This window comes from Bos taurus, chromosome 11 (assembly GCF_002263795.3).
Source record: "Bos taurus isolate L1 Dominette 01449 registration number 42190680 breed Hereford chromosome 11, ARS-UCD2.0, whole genome shotgun sequence".
Lineage (NCBI taxonomy): Eukaryota > Metazoa > Chordata > Mammalia > Artiodactyla > Bovidae > Bos > Bos taurus.
In genome coordinates this window covers 93141385-93164801 of record NC_037338.1, presented here as the reverse complement: position 1 = coordinate 93164801, position 23417 = coordinate 93141385, and the positions used below count along the sequence as shown (strand labels likewise).

The following is a 23417-nucleotide window of genomic DNA, read 5'->3' as shown; positions in this document are numbered from 1 at the left end:
AGTGTTGATTTCCTTCCAAAGATAGCTGCCCCATTACATCAAAATATGTGAGTGTCAGCCAGACTTACTTGGGAATGGGTACCCGAATTAGCGTCCCCTCCACTTCTGGGTTCAGATTCATTCCACTTTCTCTTATAGCCTTGATAGCTGCAGCTGTACACTGAAAACCAGATCAAAAGGTAAACAGAATTAGTAAATAATTATTACCAGATGCAAGCCCTCTGTCGATAACTGGCAACCCATCTTGGCAGAACATGGAAACATTTAGTTCTGTTACCAGTAAGATCAGGAAGTTACATTGGTGTAGAGTGCTTTGATCAAGCTGAATAGCAAACTATGTCCACTCCTGGTACCAGTGTATTGCGGGAGGGAAAAAAAGCATAGAGGAAAAAATAAAAAGAAAACAGCTCTGCTTCTTTGAAAAGATTTCAATGGTTTGAGGCAACACAGATCAAAACCACAATAAATCCTCAAGGGAGGGGGGCTGGTCTGTGCAAAGATTGGTGTAAAGACAGCTGAAAGATTTTATACATTAAAAACTCCAGTTGACATTTTACACTCAAAATATACCAGTGCCGAGTGGAATGAGTAAATAAATTTAACTCACTCACATCTATGCTCACACCAACCTCACTTGTGTTTTGGCATGAGCGATGAATCTCTGCTGGTGTGTGTGCCAAGAAAGGAAGCATGGAAGATCTCTGTTCAAATCCCCACTCTGCTAACCATGTGACCCTGGGCAATAAGCTTGACCTCTCTGAGGCTCCATGTAGTAATCTGAGACCCTGCAGTACTGTACCTCAGAGAGGATTAAATGAGGTAACATGAGCCATGCATCTTCCTCTGTGTCTGGGTGCCTGTAATACCCAGGCAAGGGGTGCTATTATATAAACACATTCAATAAAGGTAAGAATGCACAAACCCCCGGAGAATGATAAGCTGATGTCATCACCTAGCTGATGCACTGCTGTCTTTATTTTTTTCTCTTTTTTGTGGCTGTACCATGAGGCATGCGATGTCAGATCTTAGTTCTCCTGAACAGGGATCAAACCCATGGCCCCTGCAGCGGAAGTGCAAAGTCTTAACCACGGGACTGTCATCAAAGTCCCTCTTTGTTTAAAAAAAATTTATTTCATCAAACTATAGCTCTTTTACAATGTTAATTTCTGCTGTACAGCAACACGATTACGTTATACATATTCTTTCTCACATTTTTTTCCATTATGGTTTCTTACAGATCTCGGAGTATCGTTCTCTGATGCACCGCTGTCCTAAGGTCCATCTGGGTCTCTTCTGACACAGCCTTGCTCTCTCCCAAACTGCCTTATCTCAACTTCAAGCAACATTATAACCACACCTGGTTTGCAATCCTACCGCATAAGAGAAGGGAGTGTGGAAGAGAGAATTTCATTGGCGTGACAATGTGCCATTCATGAAAACAAGGCCCCTGATTTTCAAAAGAATTTTAGGTTTGACCAGAGCCAATCCACGTCGCTTGGATTCAACGGAACCAACTCCCAGCCTTGAGTTCCTCCCTAGACTTTCCGGTTTAAATAAATGGGGTTTGTTGCACACCTATTTTATTTTTCCAGGTTGTGTTTTGTTTCAAGGGCGTGCCTAAAAAGCTCATCCATTTCATGGTAAAATGACCTAAATTCTACAGGGACATAAGATGTTATCGTTAGGTCAAAAAGACAAACCAGCATTCCACAAGAAGACAAATCATGCCCTTGGGCTACAGAATTTAACTGTGCAGCCACTGCTTAAAATGATAAATTCTCAAAATGTACCTCTGACCACAGACTATGGAGCTGGAAGGGATCTCAGACATCCAGTCCCTTCCTTATGTGTGCAGGGACCTGCTGGTAAAGGTCACACCCCTACACAGAGACACAGTCCCTGAAAGCCGAGAGCAACGGAGTGAAGACCTCGCCCATCACGCTTCTGGTTACTGGCAGTGTTAAGAGCAGGCTCAGCTCCTCAACTCTCCATCCAGTGACATTACTTAGTCTCTATGACCTCCCAGATCCACTAGCTCAATGTGTTCAGTAACTGTGGCACAGGGAATTTGATTCTTTTTTTTTAATAGCCAAAAAGAATTTGGAACTAGGTCTGGTGTATAAAGCGTATGGCCAAGGTAAATAAAAGAGCTGGATAAAGAAATGAAATTTTCCTCTACAAGAGAACTACCAACTTCTTTAATAAAATGAAACACAGATTTCTAAAGTTAAACATAAAGGGAGGGGCTTCCCTGGCAGTCCAGAAGTTAGGACTCCGCACTTCCAATGCAGGAGGCGCAGGTTCTATCCCTGGTCGGGGGAACTAAGATCCCACATGCCTCTCAGTGTGGCCAAAATATAAATAAATAGACTAATTAACTAAAAAAAATTTTTTTAAAAAAAGGGAGAATCACCACTTTGAAGAACTGACCTGATTTCAAGTCTAATATTTTTTTGAAGCTTTTCATTGAAGGAAAGACTGGTAAGTTGGCTGGACCAGCCCACCACCACCACCTCCACTTTCCCTTCACAGTTTGGCCCAAGTGTTGTCACACAGCCTTCCTAGGCAAGCATGGGAGCACCCACCGCTGCTTCCAAGCTGGGCAGGAGATACAGCTCAATATTTACACCTTCCCTGTCCAAGGCTCAGTGCCAAGGATGCAGTGAGTGCTCAGTAGAAGCTTGCTGAATAAGTAGATTAATATGTATATTAAAGCACTGGCTCAAACCTGTTAGAAAAACTCTTCATGTTTATACCCCTCCCAAAAGCCTTATTTTGTTATCATTTTATACCTGTTCTGTGTCCTTTCGCGTGCAGAAAAAATATGAACCAAGAGTGGTTTCATTTGCAAAAAAAACCTACTGAAAGAGGTAGTTCTTCTGAAACACTTTAAACATGTACATTTTAGTTTGATACAGAATACAGAAACTCAGGGAATTATAGTCATTTTCCCAACATGACTTCTGACCTACTCAGGGTTCCGACAAAAAGGCATGCATTTCTATCCCATTTCCATCTCTTAGCCTTTATCCCTCACTGAAGAGATGCCCGCCAGCGCCCCAGTGCAAACAGACACCCTCCGATGGCAACAATGACCCACTGGTTGTGGCTGCTTGGAGTACTGTGTGGAGAAAGATCACAGATCCCATGTGGTGTTAGGCAGGACCGAGTGCTGTGATCAATTAGCAATGTCTGCTATCACTGCGTGCGTGCATGCTCACTCAGTAGTGTTTGACTCTTTGGGACCCCAGGGATTATAGCCTGCCATGCTCCTCTGTCCATGGGATTTTTCAGGCAAGAATACTGGAGTGGGTTGCCTTTCCTCCTCCAGGGATTCTTAAACTAATAAATCCAATTCATTCACGTCTATACTCACATCTATATGGGTGTGTATGCTACAGGACAAAAGACGATGAAATTTTTGTAGACAGGTGAACAAGTCCTTGACAATCTGGGTTCAAGTCAACAGCTGATTTGCAGAGACTCAACAAAAATACTTGTGGAATTAAGGAACAGATGGTGAAGGAAGCACAGGATTTAGAGTCAAACAGACAGACCTAAGCTCAAGTCCTGGCTCTACCGCCACAGCATGAATCTGTGGAAGAATTCTACTTTTCTGAGCCTCAGTTTCCTCCTCCAGAAAACGGACTTAAGTCTAACTTTAAAGAGTAGCTGTGCTGATCACATGAAACAGAACACGAGAAAGCAATGCCCAGCAGCCCTGTAGACACTCAACCCACCTTTCTTCCTTCCACAAGAGCAATAAAGGAGCCTGCAGAATTTTTTTTCTCATTTGCCTTGTTCAAATCATGCTGTGGTCTGTTTTTTTTTTTTTCCCAAACTGCCTTCTTTCCCATCATTAACTCTAGCTGCAGGCAAGTTTATGGAAGGTAGTAACTTGTGTGTATCATTTATCAAGCAGGACACATGCTAAACAAATGCAATGCAGTTTTCTGTCCTCAATGCATTTAAAAACATTATGCATGTAAATCTGCATCATGTCTCTATGGCATGACACAGAAATGCTCAGATTTGAAAAGAAAGCCAGCCGCTTGTGAAACAGAAAGGAAGTATATAAACACAGAGAGGATTAGCTCAGCATTTTGAAGCTATAAACCTGGGCACTCCGTGGACAGCTTCTAAACCAGAGGAAGGAAATGTTTAGTTAGAGCTATTTGTTTAATATATACACCAGATGAGATAAAGGAATTCAAAAGACAATGTAACTCACACTTCCTCGCTCTGTCCTTGTAAGGAGCCTCTCTACTAAGGTTAACTGTAGATGTGTTGTGTTTTTTTTTTTCAAAACTCACAGAATTTCAACTTGGAGAAATGGCAAAGATGCCTTGCTTGGAAAATGAAGATATATTCCCATTTCCTAAGAAAAAATTAAGCTGTTAGTACCTCCTCCTGCCTCCTAAGACACTCTGGTGGCCAATCAGGTGCTTCTTCTGTGAATGCCTTTTGCTATTTAATAACAGAAGTGGCTGGCTCTGAAAAGCAATCTGCCTGATGAGGTCTTCAAGCTGTGTAATTAGGAGGCTGTTCCCTAAATTGGCCCGCGGTGCCTGTGGGATCAGATGAACAAGGCAGAGAGGCCTCAGTGGTTCAGAGGGGCCAGAAGGGGAAAGAGCTAAGAGTTCCCTTTCTGTCCATTTCTCTGCTCCTCAGGAACACCACGAATGAGTGCCTCCCTTCCATCAACCTAATGACAAGTATTCACCCACTTGAGGGAAATGTACTGGGTGCGTCCATGTGTCAGGCATGGTGTTTGGTGCTGGACAGAATGAGCAAGTTGGATACGATTCCTACATTCCAAGCTTATGATCTAGGGAAAGGGAGATAGAAAACTAAGATGTAGATAAGGGCATAACTGTTAATAAGTACAATGAAGAAAAAGAACTGTGCTGTATAAAAGTGGTTAATATAGAGGAATAATTGAGATTTTGCGTAGACTAGGAAAGACTTCCCTGAGAAAGCAATATGAAAGCTGTAGTCCAAAATACGGATAGTAATCGGCCAGACAAGGGTGATCCTAGCAAAGGAAACAGCATATGCAAAGGCCCTGAGGATATTAAGGGTTTGAGGAACTGAAAGGCTCGTGGGCAGAGCAGTGTGCAAGGGTGGCAGTGCACAAGACCGGGGCATCTGCAGGGACAGGCAGGGGCTGTTTCACACAAAGCCGTCTAGGCCACAGTCATCTTCTTAGAGATTACTTGAAGCCGCTGATGAACTCAATGCCCGGGAATGGCATAATCCAATAGATATTAATATCTTTACAAGTTCACTCTGGCTGAAGTATGGAGAACACAACAGGGGAGGAGAGAGTAATACCCCCCCAAATATGGGCACATTGGCTGCAAGAGCCCCCTGATGTGAAAGTTTGTTTGTAGCAAGGGCTTACTCTTATCTCTAACCCAGTTTTGTCAAATCCAGCAGGTTCAACTTTGGTCTCTGTCTTTGGGCTAGAATTACTGAAAGAGACCAGTGGAATAGAGACTTCAGATTCCTTCACCTCAGGTGAACAGATGAGGAAATGGAGACCCATAGAATGACGCAACCTACATAGCCAGCTGGCGAGAGGTGGGACCACATTCCAGGTCCTCAAGGAGTCCCAATCCAGGTCACTTCTTACTGGACCAGGAAGGAACAGCCTATTTATCTTCCTCAACCAGACTTAAAATCACAGCCTCCAGGTTGCAATGATCTAATGCAACCCACCTTCCAGCCCTGGAAGCACTGTGCTCTGGGCAATATTCTGCAATGGTCAGTCGAGTCCCAAAGGAATGTGAATTCCTGGAAGGTCTGCTCCAAAAAGGGCTACCCTGGTGGCTCAAACGGTAAAGAACCCACCTGGGTTGGGAAGATCCGCTGGAGGAGGGCATGGCAACCCACTCCAGTATTCTCGCCTGGAGAATCCCCGTGGACAGAGGAGCCTGGTGGGCTACTGTCCATGGGGTCACAAAGAGTCAGACACAACTGAGTGACTAAGCACAGCACAGCACAGCACTACTCCAAATAATGCAAAAGTCATAAACTGGTGGCCCATGGGTCAAACATGGCCCATCAATATATTTTGTCATAGACTTAGAACACACTGAAAAAGGGAATTAGTTAGCAACATTTAGCAAAGATAGAAACTGCAGCTATTGGCTTCTTCTGTAAATAAAAATCTTAGTATCTGGTAGTATCTGATTACCAGGTACACATTTCTGCCTGGGAAGGATCAGCAGCAACTGGGCAAAGGCTGCTCCCTTCAGACAGGGCGCACGCTCTACAGTTTACCCCTGCCTGCAATTACCCCACTGCCACTACTGTTTGTCTTAGATGGGACCTGTGTCAGTATCCAAATTACTCGCCTGGGCTCTATAGTGTTTGAGTAAAATAGAAAAGGAATTTAGAAACAGAAAGAGAGCTTTTCTTATCCTTAAATTCCCTTTGTTATGCCTTGTCTCTTGTTTCACCCCAAAGTGAAGGGAATACTTCCTCCTGACTTGCTGTAGTCTCCTGCATTACAAGGGAGACCATAGAGAGGGAGCCCTTGAGCAAGGCCACCTTACCTCTGGGAAGCTGGCCATATTCACCAGTATCAGCTGTGGCGACTTCATGGAGATCTGGCTGATCTGGTTGAGAGGAAGCTTCCCATCAGCAGTCACCACAGTGATATTGTCAAGGGCTCCTAAAAGGAAGTTTAAAGAAAGCGTTTTAGAATTCAGAAGGACTTTTAGTAACCTCACATCTAAGTCTCTATCAATTCAGATTCAACTAATGTTTAGAGAAATATCGATAACCTTAGATATGCAGATGACACCACCCTTATGGCAGAAAGTGAAGAGGAACTAAAGAGCCTCTTGATGAAGGTGAAAGAGGAGAGTGGAAAAGCTGGCTTAAAACTCAACGTTCAAAAAATGAAGATCATGGCATCTGGTCCCATCAGATCAGATCAGATCAGTCGCTCAGTCATGTCCAACTCTTTGCGACCCCATGAATCGCAGCATACCAGGCCTCCCTGTCCATCACCAACTCCCGGAGTTCACTCAGACTCACGTCCATTGAGTCAGTGATGCCATGCAGCCATCTCCTCCTCTGTCGTCCCCTTCTCCTCCTGCCCCCAATCCCTCCCAGCATCAGAGTCTTTTCCAACGAGTCAACTCTTCCCATGAGGTGGCCAAAGTACTGGAGTTTCAGCTTTAGCATCATTCCTTCCAAAGAAATCCCAGGGCTGATCTCCTTCAGAATGGACTGGTTGGATCTCCTTGCAGTCCAAGGGACTCTCAAGAGTCTTCTCCAACACCACAGTTCAAAAGCATCAATTCTTCGGTGCTCAGCCTTCTTCACAGTCCAACTCTCACATCCATACATGACCACAGGAAAAACCATAGCCTTGATTAGACGGACCTTTGTTGGCAAAGTAATGTCTCTGCTTTTCAATATGCTATCTAGGTTGGTCATAACTTTTCTTCCACGGCGTAACCGTCTTTTAATTTCATGGCTGCAGTCACCATCTGCAGTGATTTTGGAGCCCAAAAAATAAAGTCTGACACTGTTTCCACTGTTTCTCCATCTATTTCCCATGAAGTGATGGGACCAGATGCCATGATCTTCGTTTTCTGAATGTTGAGCTTTAAGCCAACTTTTTCACTCTCTACTTTCACCTTCATCAAGAGGCTTTTGAGTTCCTCTTCACTTTCTGCCATAAGGGTGGTGTCATCTGCATATCTGAGGTTATTGATATTTCTCCCAGCAATCTTGATTCCAGCTTGTGTTTCTTCCAGTACAGCGTTTCTCATGATGTACTCTGCATATAAGTTAAATAAACAGGGTGACAAGATACAGCCTTGACGTACTCCTTTTCCTATTTGGAACCAGTCTGTTGTTCCATGTCCAATTCTAACTGTTGCTTCCTGACCTGCATACAAATTTCTCAAGAGGCAGATCAGGTGGTCTGGTATTCCCATCTCTTTCAGAATTTTCCACAGTTTATTGTGATCCACACAGTCAAAGGCTTTGGCATAGTCAATAAAGTAGAAATAGATGTTTTTCTGGAACTCTCTTGCTTTTTCCATGATCCAGCGGATGTTGGCAATTTGATCTCTGGTTCCTCTGCCTTTTCAAAAACCAGCTTGAACATCAGGAAGTTCACGGTTCACATATTGCTGAAGCCTGGCTTGGAGAATTTTGAGCATTACTTTACTAGATGGGGAAACACTGGAAACAGTGACAGACTTTGTTTTCTCGGACTCCAGACTTTTATAGAAGCAGTGGTGTCATGTGATGGAAAGAGCTTTGAAATGTTGACAAAACTAGGTTGAAATTCCTCACCAGCACTAGAGTGGCCAACGATCCTGACTTGCCTGGTCCTGCATGGTTTCCTGTGACACAAGACTTTGAGAGCTGAAACTGGAAAGTGTTGGTCACCCTTCCCACTATGTCAGCATTTACTAACATGAAACCTCAGGCAAGTCAGTCACCTTCTCAGTACCTTGGTTTCCAACTCAATTAAAAAATACTTTACAGGATTAACATATAGATTACAACTCAATATAAATAAGCAAATATACAATAGACACATACACAAAAAAAACATAAAAATAGGTACCTCTTACTAGCCCTTTTCACAACTAGTCTGTAACATTGTATCACTATATCCACTTTACACCAGAGAAAGAAACTTGGGGAGGTAAAATGAGCCAAATCACAGAGCTAACAAAAGGAAAACCCAGCAAGAGCCCAGCCCCAACTCAGGTGTACTTACTTCCAACTCTGATCAAGTCTCTTTCCCTTATCTGTGGAATTCAACTTTGAGTTGCACCATTCAGAAATCCCCAGGGAGCTTTTAAATTTAGATTCCTGGGTCCCACTCCCCAGAGATCCTGATTCTGTAGGGGCTCAGGAGCCTGTGATTTTGGGGGCTCTTGTTTTCTTTCAAGATGACCACATGATTCAGACATACAGCCAGGTTTGGAACTGTTACCTCGTACCACCTTGATTTTGGCACTTAGACTCCCTTTAGGAACAACAACAACAAAAAAACCCACCAATTATTACCACTTCACTGATGCCCTGGATCTGATCTTTGTCCATATCTGAATTAGGGAAAACCTTGGGCAAAATTTTCTTGTCAAGAAGGCAAGTATATTGTTACAAGACAATAAAAGGGGCATTACTCAAACTCCCTGATTTCCTATGAAATGAGAACTAGAAGAACATTTTACCATTCATTTTAAGAATCACTCGAGAATGGCTCATTCTGACACACCGTGTATGTGTGTGGTGGTGGTGGTGGTGGTGGTGGTGGTGGTGGTGGTAGAGGTGTCAGTCTTTTAAACAAATTGGGAGTTGTCCTAGCAAATTGTTAGGATAATGCAGTTCCACACTATGACCCAAAGATCTGATCTGAAGCACAGTCCTCAACTCAATTCAATGCCACCACAAGTTAGAAGGCTGTTGACGCCACTGGCTTCAATCTGGAAAAGTCCATGATTCTGAAGACCAATGACCTGGTTCAAATACCAACCCTGCCACTTCCTGAACTGTGTGACCTTGGCAAGGTCTCCTCAACCTTTTGGGCGTCTGTTTCCTGGTTTCTAAACAGGGTATTAAAATCATACTTATCTCACTGGGTTGTTATGAGAGTTAAAAGAGTTTATGGAAAGCCCTTATACTGTCCTCGCATATACAAGGGCCCAATACACGCTATTATCATTATGTCTCAACTTTCCCCTATATTTTAACCAAACTAACCTACTTACAGTTTCTCTAATAACAGTCCATTCTGTCTTGCCTTAGGATCCTCAGTATATACTTTTCCTTCTACTAAGGACACCCTTCTATGGTCAGATAACTTCTGCTCATTCTTGAACACCAGCTATGATTGCATCTAATCTCAGAAATCCTGTCTGACCTCTTAGGTTGTATTACAAATCCTTTATGAGCTCCAGGATCCTACACACAAATCTATAATAATGATGACCCATCTTTACTGAACACTTCCTAGGGCAAGACATGGTTCTAAATGCTTTCTATAATTTATTCGTTTTTATGATCAAATAAACCTGTGAGACAGTTCCACCATTTTACAGATGTGGAAACTAGGGCACAGAAAATAACTTGTCCAAGGTCACAAGAGCCCTTAATGGGGCCTGAATTCAAACCTAGACCTGATCAACACCAAAGTCATGATCTTCACCACTCTGCTTTGCTATGTGGTTTCACACCTTGATTTACTTGTCTATCCCTACACACTAGGATCTAGGCTCTTGGAAGGTGGGGACAATGTCTTTTCTCTCTGAATCTACAGCACCTATTAAACAGCACAGAATAAGTGCTTAATAGTGCACTGATGAATAAATAAATGTATGTATGAATGGATGAATGAATGAGAGGACAAGAATGAAGAAACAAACCTGTATTTTAGACAACTATTAAAAGCGATCAATTCTGTCTTCAGTCTTGGAGACAGAATTTCTGGTAGACAGACAGAGGTACAAGTGGGAAAGTATGTGCTGGTTCAGATAGTACTGAAAGATGATATGGAATTATCTGGTAAAAAAAAAAAAAGTAAAATAAAATGAAATCCTGGCTAAATTCAGCCTGTTTCACCCAGTCTCTTCAGGGCCCCAAGTTCTACACAGAACGCTGTACAAACATAACCTCGAAGAGAAAGAAGCAAAGAGGAAATACCAGTGGGAGGCCTTTTGAAAACGGATCTTAATTCAGCCTTCCTGATTTGCCGTAAGATCCTCCACCACAGAAGTCCCAACATGGGTTTTTCACCATGCAATTGTGGTGGTTCCCATTCCCCAAATCCGTATCGACATAATGCATCAAATCCTTTTCCCTCAATCTGTCCCCAGCGAGCATCTCCCTCAGCCTCATTCCTGCCCCTCATTTTTGCAGAGGTTAACATTTAACAAATTACACTCCCAACCTCTTTCCAGGCCCATCATCTTTTTAAGTTCAACAAGAGTGGAGCTTGCTGGCCAATTTGAAGTATCACATTTCTCCCTGAGCTCCTCTCAAACTGCTCTCTGGTTTCGGCTGCAGAATGTTAACAGGCCAGAAAGCACAGGGGAGACAAAGCACTTTATCAGCTTCATACCTAAAATAATAAGCAAGTTTAAAATAAACAGTTGGGAGAGATTGAATGGCATGCTCTACTGTCAGCAAAGGCAGAAATGCCCCAGTCCAGGGTTGACAAATGATAGAATGGTCTTCTGGTTTCACATTGGATCTCATCTCTGATGTTTCTGCTGGTGTTTATAGATGGAGCTGTAGATTTTTCACTTGGTTTTCTTAAGAACAAGTTCATGAAATATTTTCTAGCTTTCTTATGAACTATCCCAACCGAGATGTGAGCGGGAGCAGCCCAAGCTCCACAGATATTTTCCGAGGGGGTCCCGGGCTTGACTCTAGGATGATGACAATTTCCAAAAGGCCAATTTAATAGCAATTGGATTTTTCCTGCCTGCCTGCACCATTAGCTGACAACTCACTTCTTCCATCACATCTGCAAACAGTTCTCCTAGACAGTTCTGACATTTCCCACTTAGAAAAGCCATTTTCAGGAAGTTATTAACCCAAACGGAATCTTCCTGGTCAAGCCCAGGGGTATAGAAATGCCTCAGGTGGGCATGTCTGTAGACAGTAGGTCCCCAGTAAGGGATAAGAATGGCCAATTTGGACAAAAAATTGACAAATCAGACCAAATATTTCAGTTACTATGAGACTAAATACCTATAAGTTTTTAGAGTACAGTAATAATGAAAGTCCCATTTTCTGACAGTATGATTCCATGAGAGCAAAGATCATGCCTATTTTTGTTTACTGTGAACCACCACGATGACTAGTTCATAGCAGACAAGTATTTGCTAAATGGATAAACGCAGTGTTAATACATGCTGGGCACTCTACAAGAATCATTACACATGTTACCTCACTTATTTTCATCCCCATCCCAAAGCTAGAAGGCGGGAATTAGACAAGGAAACTGAACACCAGAGAAGTAAAGTAACTGCCAGTGGTCACCAATTGGTACGTAAAATCCAGGTCTGCCAAAGCAATGTTCTTGCCATCGTGCCCCTCTCCAAAACACAGGTTCACTCACTAACCTGGTGAAGTCCTTATGTTGACAGTCTTATTGAAATTATCCTTGAGTGCCTCTATCACAGACTTCATTTCTTCATCCACTTCTTCTAAGTTGATGATATCCTCAACCAAGGCAGTGTTAAGATTCATTCTGGTTTGGGACTGTCCTTTCCCTTTGGCTAGAAAGTCAACATTCAATGAATTTAAAAGGAAAAAAAAAAAAAGCATAAATAGAGACAATAAACAATGAGTTAAGAAAACGAGAGGCACAGAAAATATATTAATTCATTTCAAAATGAATCCTAAAACAAGGCCATGCCAAGTGTCTGACGGCTGGTACAGACAGGAAGAACAGCAGTGGTTTAGCAGCATGAAACACCACCAGCGGCAGTGACAATGGCTTATATTTTAGAAAACCAACAATACTGAGAACTGAGTAAAATTCTAGTTTGTATCTAAACCATCACAGTGATGTTTCATAAGCTATAATATATATATGCATAGCTCACTCCCCTGAGTAATACAAATATTCTTGCATTCCTTTATGTAGGGTGTGGGAGGACAGAAAAAAATAAAAACGTTTAAATACTACTATCTTATACTTGTTTATTTATTAAATATTCAACATTTACTGAGATCATGCACAACAAATTTCATTAAACATCTACAATAAGTTAGATCCTGTGCTATCTGTACACCATATTACAATTTGCAATGCAATTTCAAGTACATTCTTCTATTAGAATTCAAAGCAGCTCTCTAACATAGGAAGAACAGAGATTATTATTGCTTCCATTTTACAGATAAGGAATCTGAGGAACAGCTATTGAAATGTTTTGCCCAAAGTAACCAACCAGTAAGCAGCGGAGTGATTTTTTTTTTTTTAACATTTATTTGCTTGTGTCATCATCTTGCTTGAAAGCTCTGAAGTTAACAGGCTAACGGCTTAGAATTTTCAGAACTGATGAAAGAGCTGAATTTTCAGATTTAGAAACAGTTTCAAACAGGATAGTAAAAGCAAATTCATACCTAGACATTTTGTGAATGCAGAAAACCAAGGACAAAGAGGCTGTGAAAACAGCCAAAGAGAAAAGACAAATTACCCATAAAGGAACTTACGCCCATCAGTATCAGAAAGTTGTATTAAGACTAATTCACATACAAGCCCTAAATTAATATTAGCAAACCAAATCCAGCAATACACAGATTATGGAGCAAGCAAAGTATATGCGCATTACACATAAGAGGGCTTATACCAAGAATGCAAAAGTGGTTTAATATCAGAAAAGGCTATTAATGTTGAGCCACCACATTCATAGACTGAAAAAAATTTTTAAATGCTCACTCAATAAATGCAGTAAGAGCACCAATAAAAAAATTAATACCCATTCAAAAAAAAACTATTAGCAAAACAGGGACAGAAGACACTTGCTTAAAAGAGAGACTACCAAAAAATAAAGCAAACATAATTCTTGATGTTAACACATAAGAAGTATTCACTATAAAGTCAGGACTAAAACAAGGATGACTACTATCAATAATCACTTTTATTCGCATATAGCTGAATTACTTTGTTGTACAGCAGAAACTATCATAATATCGTAAAGCAATTATACTCCAATAAAAAATCACTTTTATTAGAATTATATTAGAATTCCTAGACAATGTAGTTGGAAGGAAAGGAGAGAAGGAGGGAAGACGGATGGAGGAAAGAGAGAAAAGAAATAAAAGGTATGTGATATATAGATTGGGGAGGGAAAAACAAAACTATCATTAAATATAGGTATTTTAATTATCTACATAGAAAATCCAAAAAAATACACAACGGTTCTAATAAAAGAGTTCAGCAGAGTTGCAATATACAAAATCAATGTATAATTATCAAAAGTATTCCTATTCTCCAGCAACCAAACAGAACACATAATTTCTAAAAGACATAAACTTAAAGCAATGACTCTTGCAAAAAATAATATAGAACATATTTTTGACCTTAAGGCAGGGGAAAATTTCTTCAATAGGAGAAAAAGAGCACTATTAATAAAAGGAAAAGACTGACAAACTGGACTACATTAAAATTAAGAACTTCTGTTCATCAAAAAAAAAAAACAACCATGAAAAGGTCATCATTATCAGCAATACATATATATGCAAAAGTCTTGTCTTTAGAATACCTTAAAATTCTTACAAGTCAATTTTTAAAAATCAGGTCAATTTTTTTTAACGGGCAAAAGATTGGAAACAAAGAGGATATCCAAATAACCAGTAAACAAATGAAAGGTGCTCACCATCACTATTCATCAATGAAATACAAATTAAAACCATGAGATATAACGGTACATTCATTAGAATGACTAAAATTAAAAAGGCTGACCATACCAAGTGTTCACAAGTAGATAACGGGTAATTAGCGAATAGAAAACTAAAGCACCCTGGGGAGGAGAGTAACCTGACATGACCACTCTGGGAAACCATATATTCTGAAACTGAACTGAAATTTATATACACATGACCCAAGGCTCAGGAATCCTTCCTCTTGGTATACACCCAGTAGAGAGGCAAACTTATGGGCACCAAAATGCATGTTCACAGTAGCATTGTTTATTTTAGCTCAAAACTGGAAGCAACTCAAATATCCATCGGCTACAGAAAACATACATAAATCATGGTACACACATTCACTGGGATACTGTAAAAAAAAAAGTAAAATGTACCGACAACTACTACAGACAACAGCATGGACGAATCTCACGTGTAGGCTGTTATCAAAAGAAGCCAGGCATGAAAAGAATCCATTCTGAGTTCAAAAGGGGCAAAGCGAAATCTGCAGTGTTAAAGTCAAGAGAGGGGGTTGTCTTTTGAAGGGGGCGACCCGAAAAGGACAAGAGCAAAGCTTCCAGAGTACAAGCGACGTCTATATCTTAATCCGGGTGATAGTTACACGGTTGTGTTCACTTTGTGAAAATTCCCTGAGCACTTACAATTTATGTACACACTTTTTCTGTATATATAACTCAAAAGTTGACTTTGAAAAACATCATATACCAAGTGACAAAAAACGATGATACTCTAGAAATAAACCCAATTGAAGAACTGTGTAAGATCTATATGGAGAAAACCTGACAATATGATTATAAATGTCACAGAGAAGAGAACAGGCCAAGAAGAAGAAGAAGAAAAAGCTAGTGTGTTCTGAAGGGAAAGATCTATACCACCAGATTCAAGACTTTATGACAGTGATTCAGGCATTAGGGAATTTAGTGCAGGGACAGATGAGCAGTTCAACACATCAAGAGCTCAGAAATAAATCATATATATGAAGAAACATTATATATGACAGAGGAAGCATTACAGATCTGGGAGTAAAGAACAGTTTTCCCTAAGTGAGGTTAACTTCCTTGGTGGTACAGTGGTGAAGAATCCACCTGTCAATGCAGGGGACACAGGTCTGATCCCTGGTCCAGGAAGATCCCACATGCCAAGGGGCAACTAAGCCTGGGTGCAACAAATACTGAGCCCATGCTCCACAAAAAGAGAAGCCTCTGCAGTGAGAAGCCTGTGCACCGCAACTAGAGAGGAGCCCCCAGTCACCGCCAGCTAGAGAAAACCCACCGGAGTAACGAGGACCTAGCACAGCCAAAAATAAATAGATTTAAAAATAGTATTATTTTTGAAAAAATAAGTGAGGCTGACACACTTATTACTCACTTCCAAAAGAAATAAGATTAGATTCCCTATCTTATATCATATTCCAAAATAAACTCCGTTATGGATTAAAGACCCAAATATGAAAAGTAAAAACCTTCAAAATATTTAGAAGAAAATACAGAAGAAGAGATTTATGACTTTTGGATAGATGAAGGTATCTTAAATAAGGCCAAAAAAGCACAAATGATAAAGGAAAGAACTGAACAATATGACTGCATTAAAACTGATGTTCAATGAAAGACATTATAAAGTTAAAAGGCAAAGTAGATACCCATAACATATACATATTGACAAAGGATCAGCATTCTTAATATACAAAGAATCCAATAAATCTAAAGGAAAAAGTCAAACCACCAACTTTTTAAAGAGGCAACCCAAGAAGATAAAAGCTGAATATGCAGTTGAATATGAAAAGACGCTGCTTACGTGCTGCAGCCACCATCTGGTGCACTGGACAACTGCAGCGCTGTGGGCACAGGGCCCCGCATTCCAGCTCTGCCACTAACTGCACATGATCATGGGCCAAGGTCTTACACGTGGACCTCAGCTTCCTCACTCGCAAAATGGTGAGGCACGTGCGTGGCTCACTAGGTGTTGAGAAGAATTTCTTCACTGGGTAATTATAATTCCTTCAACAGATAATTTATAAAGATCAAATTAAATGATTAAATGTATGTGAATTTAAAAAATCTATAAAGCAACCTACACATCAAAAAGTTATTACCTTTATCACTATTAACTGAATATACGTTTTCTATGCATTAATGCTTTTCCAGCAACTTGTTAATTTTCCTGTTAACAGGAAAGGAGAAGGTCTGTGTAAAACCATAAAAGAAAAGCAGTGGGGAAACAACATTCAGTAGCATATTTCAAGCACCATCCTTGCGAGTGAACTCCCTGACCCATGGCTGCAAGTATTAACAGCAGGTCTGCTTGACAATGTTCTGTCACTCATTCATTCCTTCAACAAAACGTATATACTATGCGTCAGGCCCTGTTCGCTCCTAAACAAAAGACACAGATTGGGAAAAAAAAAAAAGACAGAGGTGGAGTTTTTCCTCACAGGGTCCAGTATGGAAGACATAACAAACAATAATCAACCCTACAATTAATTAATTAATGAGTGCTTTGCTAAGTACATCAAAGATAAAATAACAATGTGCACAAGTGCATGTAACAAGGGAACTGACCCAGCCTAAGAGGTCAGGGAAGGCTTTCCTGAGGAAGCGACGTTTAAGCTGAGATCTGAGTTATATCAAAGTCTCATTCTTGGATGACACAAGCCATTAAGATCATCCATCTAAATCCTCGGCTCTCATACATCTTCACCCCACAAACTTCTGCTTTTAATTTTACTTCCAACACAGATCTTCCTGGAAGGAGAAAATACATTGATCCCTGTCCCAAGTATTCTGGTTTGCTTGGCACTTACACCTCTAATTCTAAATCTAAAACAAAACAGTCGTTTTCTGAGCTGTGGCAACATATGAGGCAGCATGGAAGTGAGAAAACAGACCCTCAGCTCTAATACCATATCTGTCCCTGTGACCTTTCAAGCCTATCAACTGATCCACCTGAGACATCACTTCTTCGTGAGGCACGGGGAGAAATTCAGAACATCTCTGAGATCTCTTCCAGCTCTGATCATTCAAGGGCTAAATACAAGACAGGGGCGAGGAGGTCACGTCTCTACCTTTGGCTTTCTTGGTAGCAAAATGACGGACTGGTACGGCGGCATAGGCCATGCATTGCCCATGGTCATTCTGTCTTCCTCTCACTGTCTGCAGTGTGACTTCTGAAACAGGTCTGGTCAAGGCTGCAAGGGAGTTGCAAAATGCAGGGTGGACCAAGCGGAAGCACCTTAAACCCAAGGCCATAACTGAAGACAATCCTTGTGAATATCCACTAAAAAGAACAAGACAAAAAGGAGATCTAAGTGAAATAGACTCTCTTGTTAGTGCAACTTCAGAAAATAATCTGTACCAGTTAGCAAGCAAATCCTATCAGCAGAGCCCAACAATCCATTTTGACCTGTGTGCTAGGTCAGGGGTTCCCAACCCGTTCCAGTTTGTGGCCTGTTAGGGACTGGTGGCAGGACAGGAGGTGGGCACCAGGTGAGCCAGCAGAAGCTTCATCTGTATTTACAGCCACTCCCCAGCCCTCCCGTTACAGCCTGAGCTCCGCCTACTGTCCGATGAACTGCAGCGTTAGATTCTCACAGGAGCACGATCAACGCAATAAGCTTGAATTACCCTGAAACCATCGCCACCCCCTGCCCAGCTCCCGTCAGTGGGAAAACTGTCTTCCACGAAACCAGTCCCTGGTGTCAATAAAGGCTGGGGACCGCTGTACTAGATAACTTAAATACATTATCTCCAGCCCTCCTCCTAACAGCTGTACAAGGATGTATGATTAGCCCCATTTTATAGGACAAAGAAACTAAGGCTCACAGAGATTTAAATATCTAGCTCACAGTCTGTAGGACGCCAAATCGCCACGCTCTTTCCACTACAGCAAATGCCAATTAGTACACAGGGAAGAGAGTTAAGTAAATGCATGGCAGCCTAAATCCTTAATGATGGTAATTAAACCCTTACAGGAAAAAAAAAAACACAAAATCTTGATAAAGTTACACTATAAAGAGTAACAGCAGAGTACTGGAAGAGAATTTTACATAAAATCATTTCAACAGGCATAAAATGACTGGAAAATTCACACAACAGCATTTAATTAAAATTTTCTTTGGTTCCTTATGCACTGATTACCAATTAGAATGCACTTTAATGTGAGTCTGAAGCATGGCTGAGGTTTGAGGTCTTCCATGTTATAGAACTAAAGCTCTGGAAAATGCCACCCTCCTCGGTGTTAACACAAGTCACATATGATCCTTCTGAGGTTTTTGACTGTGGAAAGATGTTAAAGCCTACAGCTACCCCTGGGATAGAACAACAGTTCTAGCTTACGGGCAAATGTGGGACTTCCCTGTTGGCTCAGTGGTAAAGAATCCGCCTGCCAATGCAGGAGACACAACTTTGATCCCTGGTCCGGGAAGATCCCCTAGAGAAGGAAATGGCAACTCACTCCAGTATTCTTGCCTGGGAAATTCTATGGACAGAGAAACCTGCTGGGTCCATGCGGTCGCAAAGGCTCAGACACAACTGATCAACTAACATACACACACACATTACAGTCTGAGTGAGAGCATGGGCTTGGCAGACAGAAGATCTAGAATCCAAGCCCATCTCCACCACACCCAAATGCTTCTGAACATCACTGCACCTTGACTTCCTCAACTGTAATAAGATGGAGATAATTATAGTTATTTCTTAGAGTTGGGAAAAATAAATTAGTTAATGTAAGTATAACACGTGGCGCGGTGTCTAACAGACAACAGGAGTTCACCCTAACGGGTATCTGTTGACAGCTATCGCCTTTCCTTTCAAAAACTTCCATGTCAGAGTCAGACACAACAAAGAAATCTTACATGTCATTACTAAAGTACAAGGAAGCCAAGAGTCAGTCATATCTGGATGTGAATTTCAACTTGTAGCTATTCATTGCATTTTCTGGGCATCATTTCCCTCATTTGTAAAGTGAGAAAAAAACAATCCTGTTTTAAAATAAAATGAAGTAGTGAATGTAACAACCGAGTACAGTGCTGGGAATGTGCCACCTGCTATAATTATTACTTTTTTTCCTTAAGAAAAGCAAACGAGTTGCACAAAGGCAAATAATTTCCCCCGATGGAATTTTTAATAGCAAGAGATGCTAGATTTCAATGATCGGTGTATGATGTCAGTAAAAACAGATCTACATTAAAAAAATAAAAAAATGTTTCCTCTTTTTAATCATTATCAATAGCTACTATTAACAGAGGTCAGGCCCAACCTTCTTGCTTTACCCTTAATATTCATTTAATCCTCTCAAAAATGCCACAAAGAAAAGTATAATAATCTCCTCTTTATAGATGTAGAAACTCAGGCTCTAAGAGACTGTCATTGACCAAGAGGCTGGAGCTAATAGCTTTGCTCTGTAGCAGCAGCACTGTTTACACATTTTGCCTCTAAATGAGGTTTCTATATCTAGGTTTTTGCCTAATACAGCCAATGCCTAACCCACACTTATATCCAAATATGGCTGTATAATAAGGTGCCTTTTTTTTTGATCTACAGGGTCTCAATCTGGCTATTCCATTTAAGACAGGTTTCCTGGTGTTCCTGTTGCAGGTCATAATGCCAATCCACAAAGCAACAGGAAATCAAAATGGGTTAGAAATAAACAACCTTTGACAGAAAACTCAATACCCAAAAGCGGACCCAGTACACGTGAACCGGAAGACGACTCTATAAATAAACCACATTGCTGAAATGCTTAAGACATGGATTTTAAACTGCACAGAAGTCAGGAAACTTCAAAGTGGAAATTCAATAAAGGCAGCCCCTTGGACTCTTTACCTCAAGAATATTCATATCAGCACTCAGTTCAGCACAGAAGTAAAGACAAGGAAAGGAACCCTCTTGCAAGCCCAAGTATTCTACAACAAAATTAACGTACAGTCAGAAGAAAATGCAGCAGGAAACATCTGACCTTTGGATGAAGTCTTGAACTGAAATGTCTGTTTGCCCACTTACTAGCAGTGTGAACCTGGGGACATCAACCTCTCTGAGCTACAGTTTCCACTGCATCTTTTTCATGGTGATATTAACGAGCCTTTAAAAAGGTAATTTTAACAATAATAATGAAACAACAGCTTATAATAGCTGGTAATAACTATGTGCCAGAGACAGTTCTAAGCACTGTATTGTATACATTAACTCATTTGAGCCTCATAATAACCCTAGGAGATAAGTACTTATTATTATACCCATTTTATGGATAAAGACACAGAGGCAAAGATAAACAATTTGCTCAAGATTTTAATTCAGGCACTTTTGTTCCACAGTTTGTGCTCTTAAGCACTATCCTATACTGTGTACATAAGACAGTGCAATTACTGGCATTATTTTTCAAACTGTTTAAATATTTTTTTACAACTATTTGAGGCACGTATTCTTTATCCAAAGCTGAGATTCTCAAAACTTGAATTTTCCCACTTGCCATAGAAGGTGCATTTTAACTTTGGAAAGAACTAGATGAGGAAGACAAAGTCCTAGCTTATCCACCATCCCAGCAACCCCTACCAATTCAGTTGTGTTCATAACATGTAGATTCTTGTAATATGAGTGTGCACACACAGGTCCTTGTTGTACATAAAATACTTTCACATGTATTACCTGATTCCCATAATAACCAGGCAACATTGTGATTACCGCTTACATTGTACAAACTGGTAAACTAGTCTTTCATTTCCTTGAATAATTTCCTGCGCCAGGGTCTTCAAAAATACTGTTGAATCTGCTTGGAATGATTTTCCCTCACCTCGTTAATGAACTTTTCTTTCAGACTTCAGCTGAAGTACCACTTCCTCAGAGGATGCCTTCCTTGGCTGTTTTCTCTAGCCCAACAGGTCAAATGTCCTATGGCCCCTTTTCTTAGTACCATGTACTTTTTCATGGCACTAACTTTAACAATATCAGTTAATATTTGTGTAACTATTTAATCGGGTTCCCTTGGTGGCTCGGTGGTACAGAATCCGCCTGCCAATGCAGGAGATGCAGGTTCAATCCCTGGGCTGGGAAGATCCTCCAGAGAAGGAAATGGCAACCCACTCCAGTATTCTTTCCTGGGCAATCCCATGGACAGAGGAGTCTGGCGGGCCACAGGCCATGGGGTCACAAAAGAGTCGGACATAACTTAGCGACTAAACAATAATTATTGGATCATTGTTTATTCCCTCCATAAGAACTGACTGTAAGTACTACAAGGAATAAACTATGGTTGTCTTGTTCAAGACTGCATCCCCAGTCCCTGGCACAGTTCTGAACACGGAAGACATTGAATAAATATGAAGACTACATGAGTGAAAGTCTAGATTGTCCTTCCTCAAAGTCATATTGCTAGCACCAAAACAGAAATCAAAGCCACAGAGAGTAGGTCCTGGGCTCTACTCCCCAACACTGCTTCCATGATCTCTTGGTTTGCCAGATTTTTCACTTAGAGATAAGAGGTCATGTTCTTCTCTAAATTCAGCAACAAGTAAAGGCATTTACAGTATCTGACTATAGGCAGGATCATGTCCCTGGCATAGCCAAAGGAAGGATGGGACACTTGAACAGGTGGAGAAACAGCTTTTGTCTAAGGAGGCCTGGTTTCCGATATTCCTATCTCATTACTCTCTGCCCATCATCCTTTTTAGATTCATAACTACAGTGAGTTCCCTACATACAAACAAACTCTGTTCTGAATGCTTGTTCATAAGCCCAATTTGTTAGTAAGTCCAACAAAGTTAGCCTAGGTACCCATCTAACACAACCAGCTATATACTACTATACTGCAATAGGTTTATAATACGTTCCCATCTTTGAAAGTTCACAACTTGAAGGTTTGTATGCAGGGAACTTACTGTACCTTGTATTCAAAATGCACCTGTGGAAGCTGACCTGAGACTTCTATTAAGTCATTTCTTCTACCCAGGTTTTCTTTCCTCAACTATAATACAGAGGATCAGACCAGGTTTTCATTCTTTCTAACTACGAAGCTCCCCAAGATTCTGAGAATGCAGTAGGGTGGGTCAAAGGAAAAAAATGCAACAAACTTAGAGAAGACCCGGGAAAGAGTGCTGGTTCCAGCACTTCATAGGTATGTAACCTTAGGTAGGTCAAAATCTCTGGACCCCAATCTCACCTGTGGATGACAATACTATTCATCAGGGTTAGAGGAGCGACCCAATGAGCTGAGTTGCAGAAGCACTTTATAAACATAGAAGGGCAATTGAAATGACAACCGTTTTGCCACTGGACAGCAGAGTAATGGTTAAAAGGTGAGACTTAAACTTGGGCGCCATCACTCAATCCGCCTTTAGTGTGGGGGACCTGGGTTCGAACCCTGGCTTGAGTAGATCCCCTGGAGCAGGGAAAGGTTACCCACTCCAGTATTCTGGCCTGGAGAATTCCATGGACTCTACAGTCCCTGGGGTCGCAAAGAGTCGGACACGACTGAGCGACTTTCACTTTCACTTCACTCATAGCGACACGACCCTGATTTTATTTCTCCGAGTTTCCATTTCTCCAGCATACGGGATTAGAAAAAAAATACCTATTCCCACAGGATTGTTCTGAAAATAAAATGTTCCTGCCAGTTAGCAGGCTACTAAATAGCTGCTACTATTTAGCAGCCCGGCTGCTATTTAGTAAGCCCGGCTCTCATTCTGAAGGTCCCTAGGTGATGAAATGAACCCCGTCCCCAACCCGTGAGACTCGCTCGGATCGACAGGTCCCGCCCTTAGCCGTAAAGGTCAAGCCGGATTTTAATGGAACGCGTCGGGGACGGTGTTTAGGCCCCCTTAATGTATCCCAGAGGTCCCTGAGTAGAGGTCTCCGGGTCCCGGACCCCGCGCGCGCCTCCAGGCCGTGCTGAGGCCACTCACCAACTAGCGCCCGGGTTATTAGGAAAAGACTCGCGCGACCACGGCGGCGGCGGCGGCGGCGCCGGCGGCGCGGGCGTCGTGACGTCACGGGGCGGTGCGG

General features: G+C 41.4%; 1 protein-coding gene across 3 annotated transcripts in view; it reads right to left on the bottom strand.

The window, feature by feature from the left end:
- MRRF (mitochondrial ribosome recycling factor) overlaps positions 1-23417 on the bottom strand; it is a 56598-nt gene that overhangs the window by 31574 nt on the left and 1607 nt on the right. The window contains 5 exon segments of one of the 3 annotated variants that reach the window (NM_001076307.1): positions 69-160; positions 6561-6679; positions 12111-12266; positions 17486-17697; positions 23318-23380. In NM_001076307.1, the coding sequence (NP_001069775.1) occupies positions 69-160; positions 6561-6679; positions 12111-12266; positions 17486-17669 (551 nt within the window). In that variant the 5' untranslated portion in view covers positions 17670-17697; positions 23318-23380. 3 annotated transcript variants of the gene reach the window in all.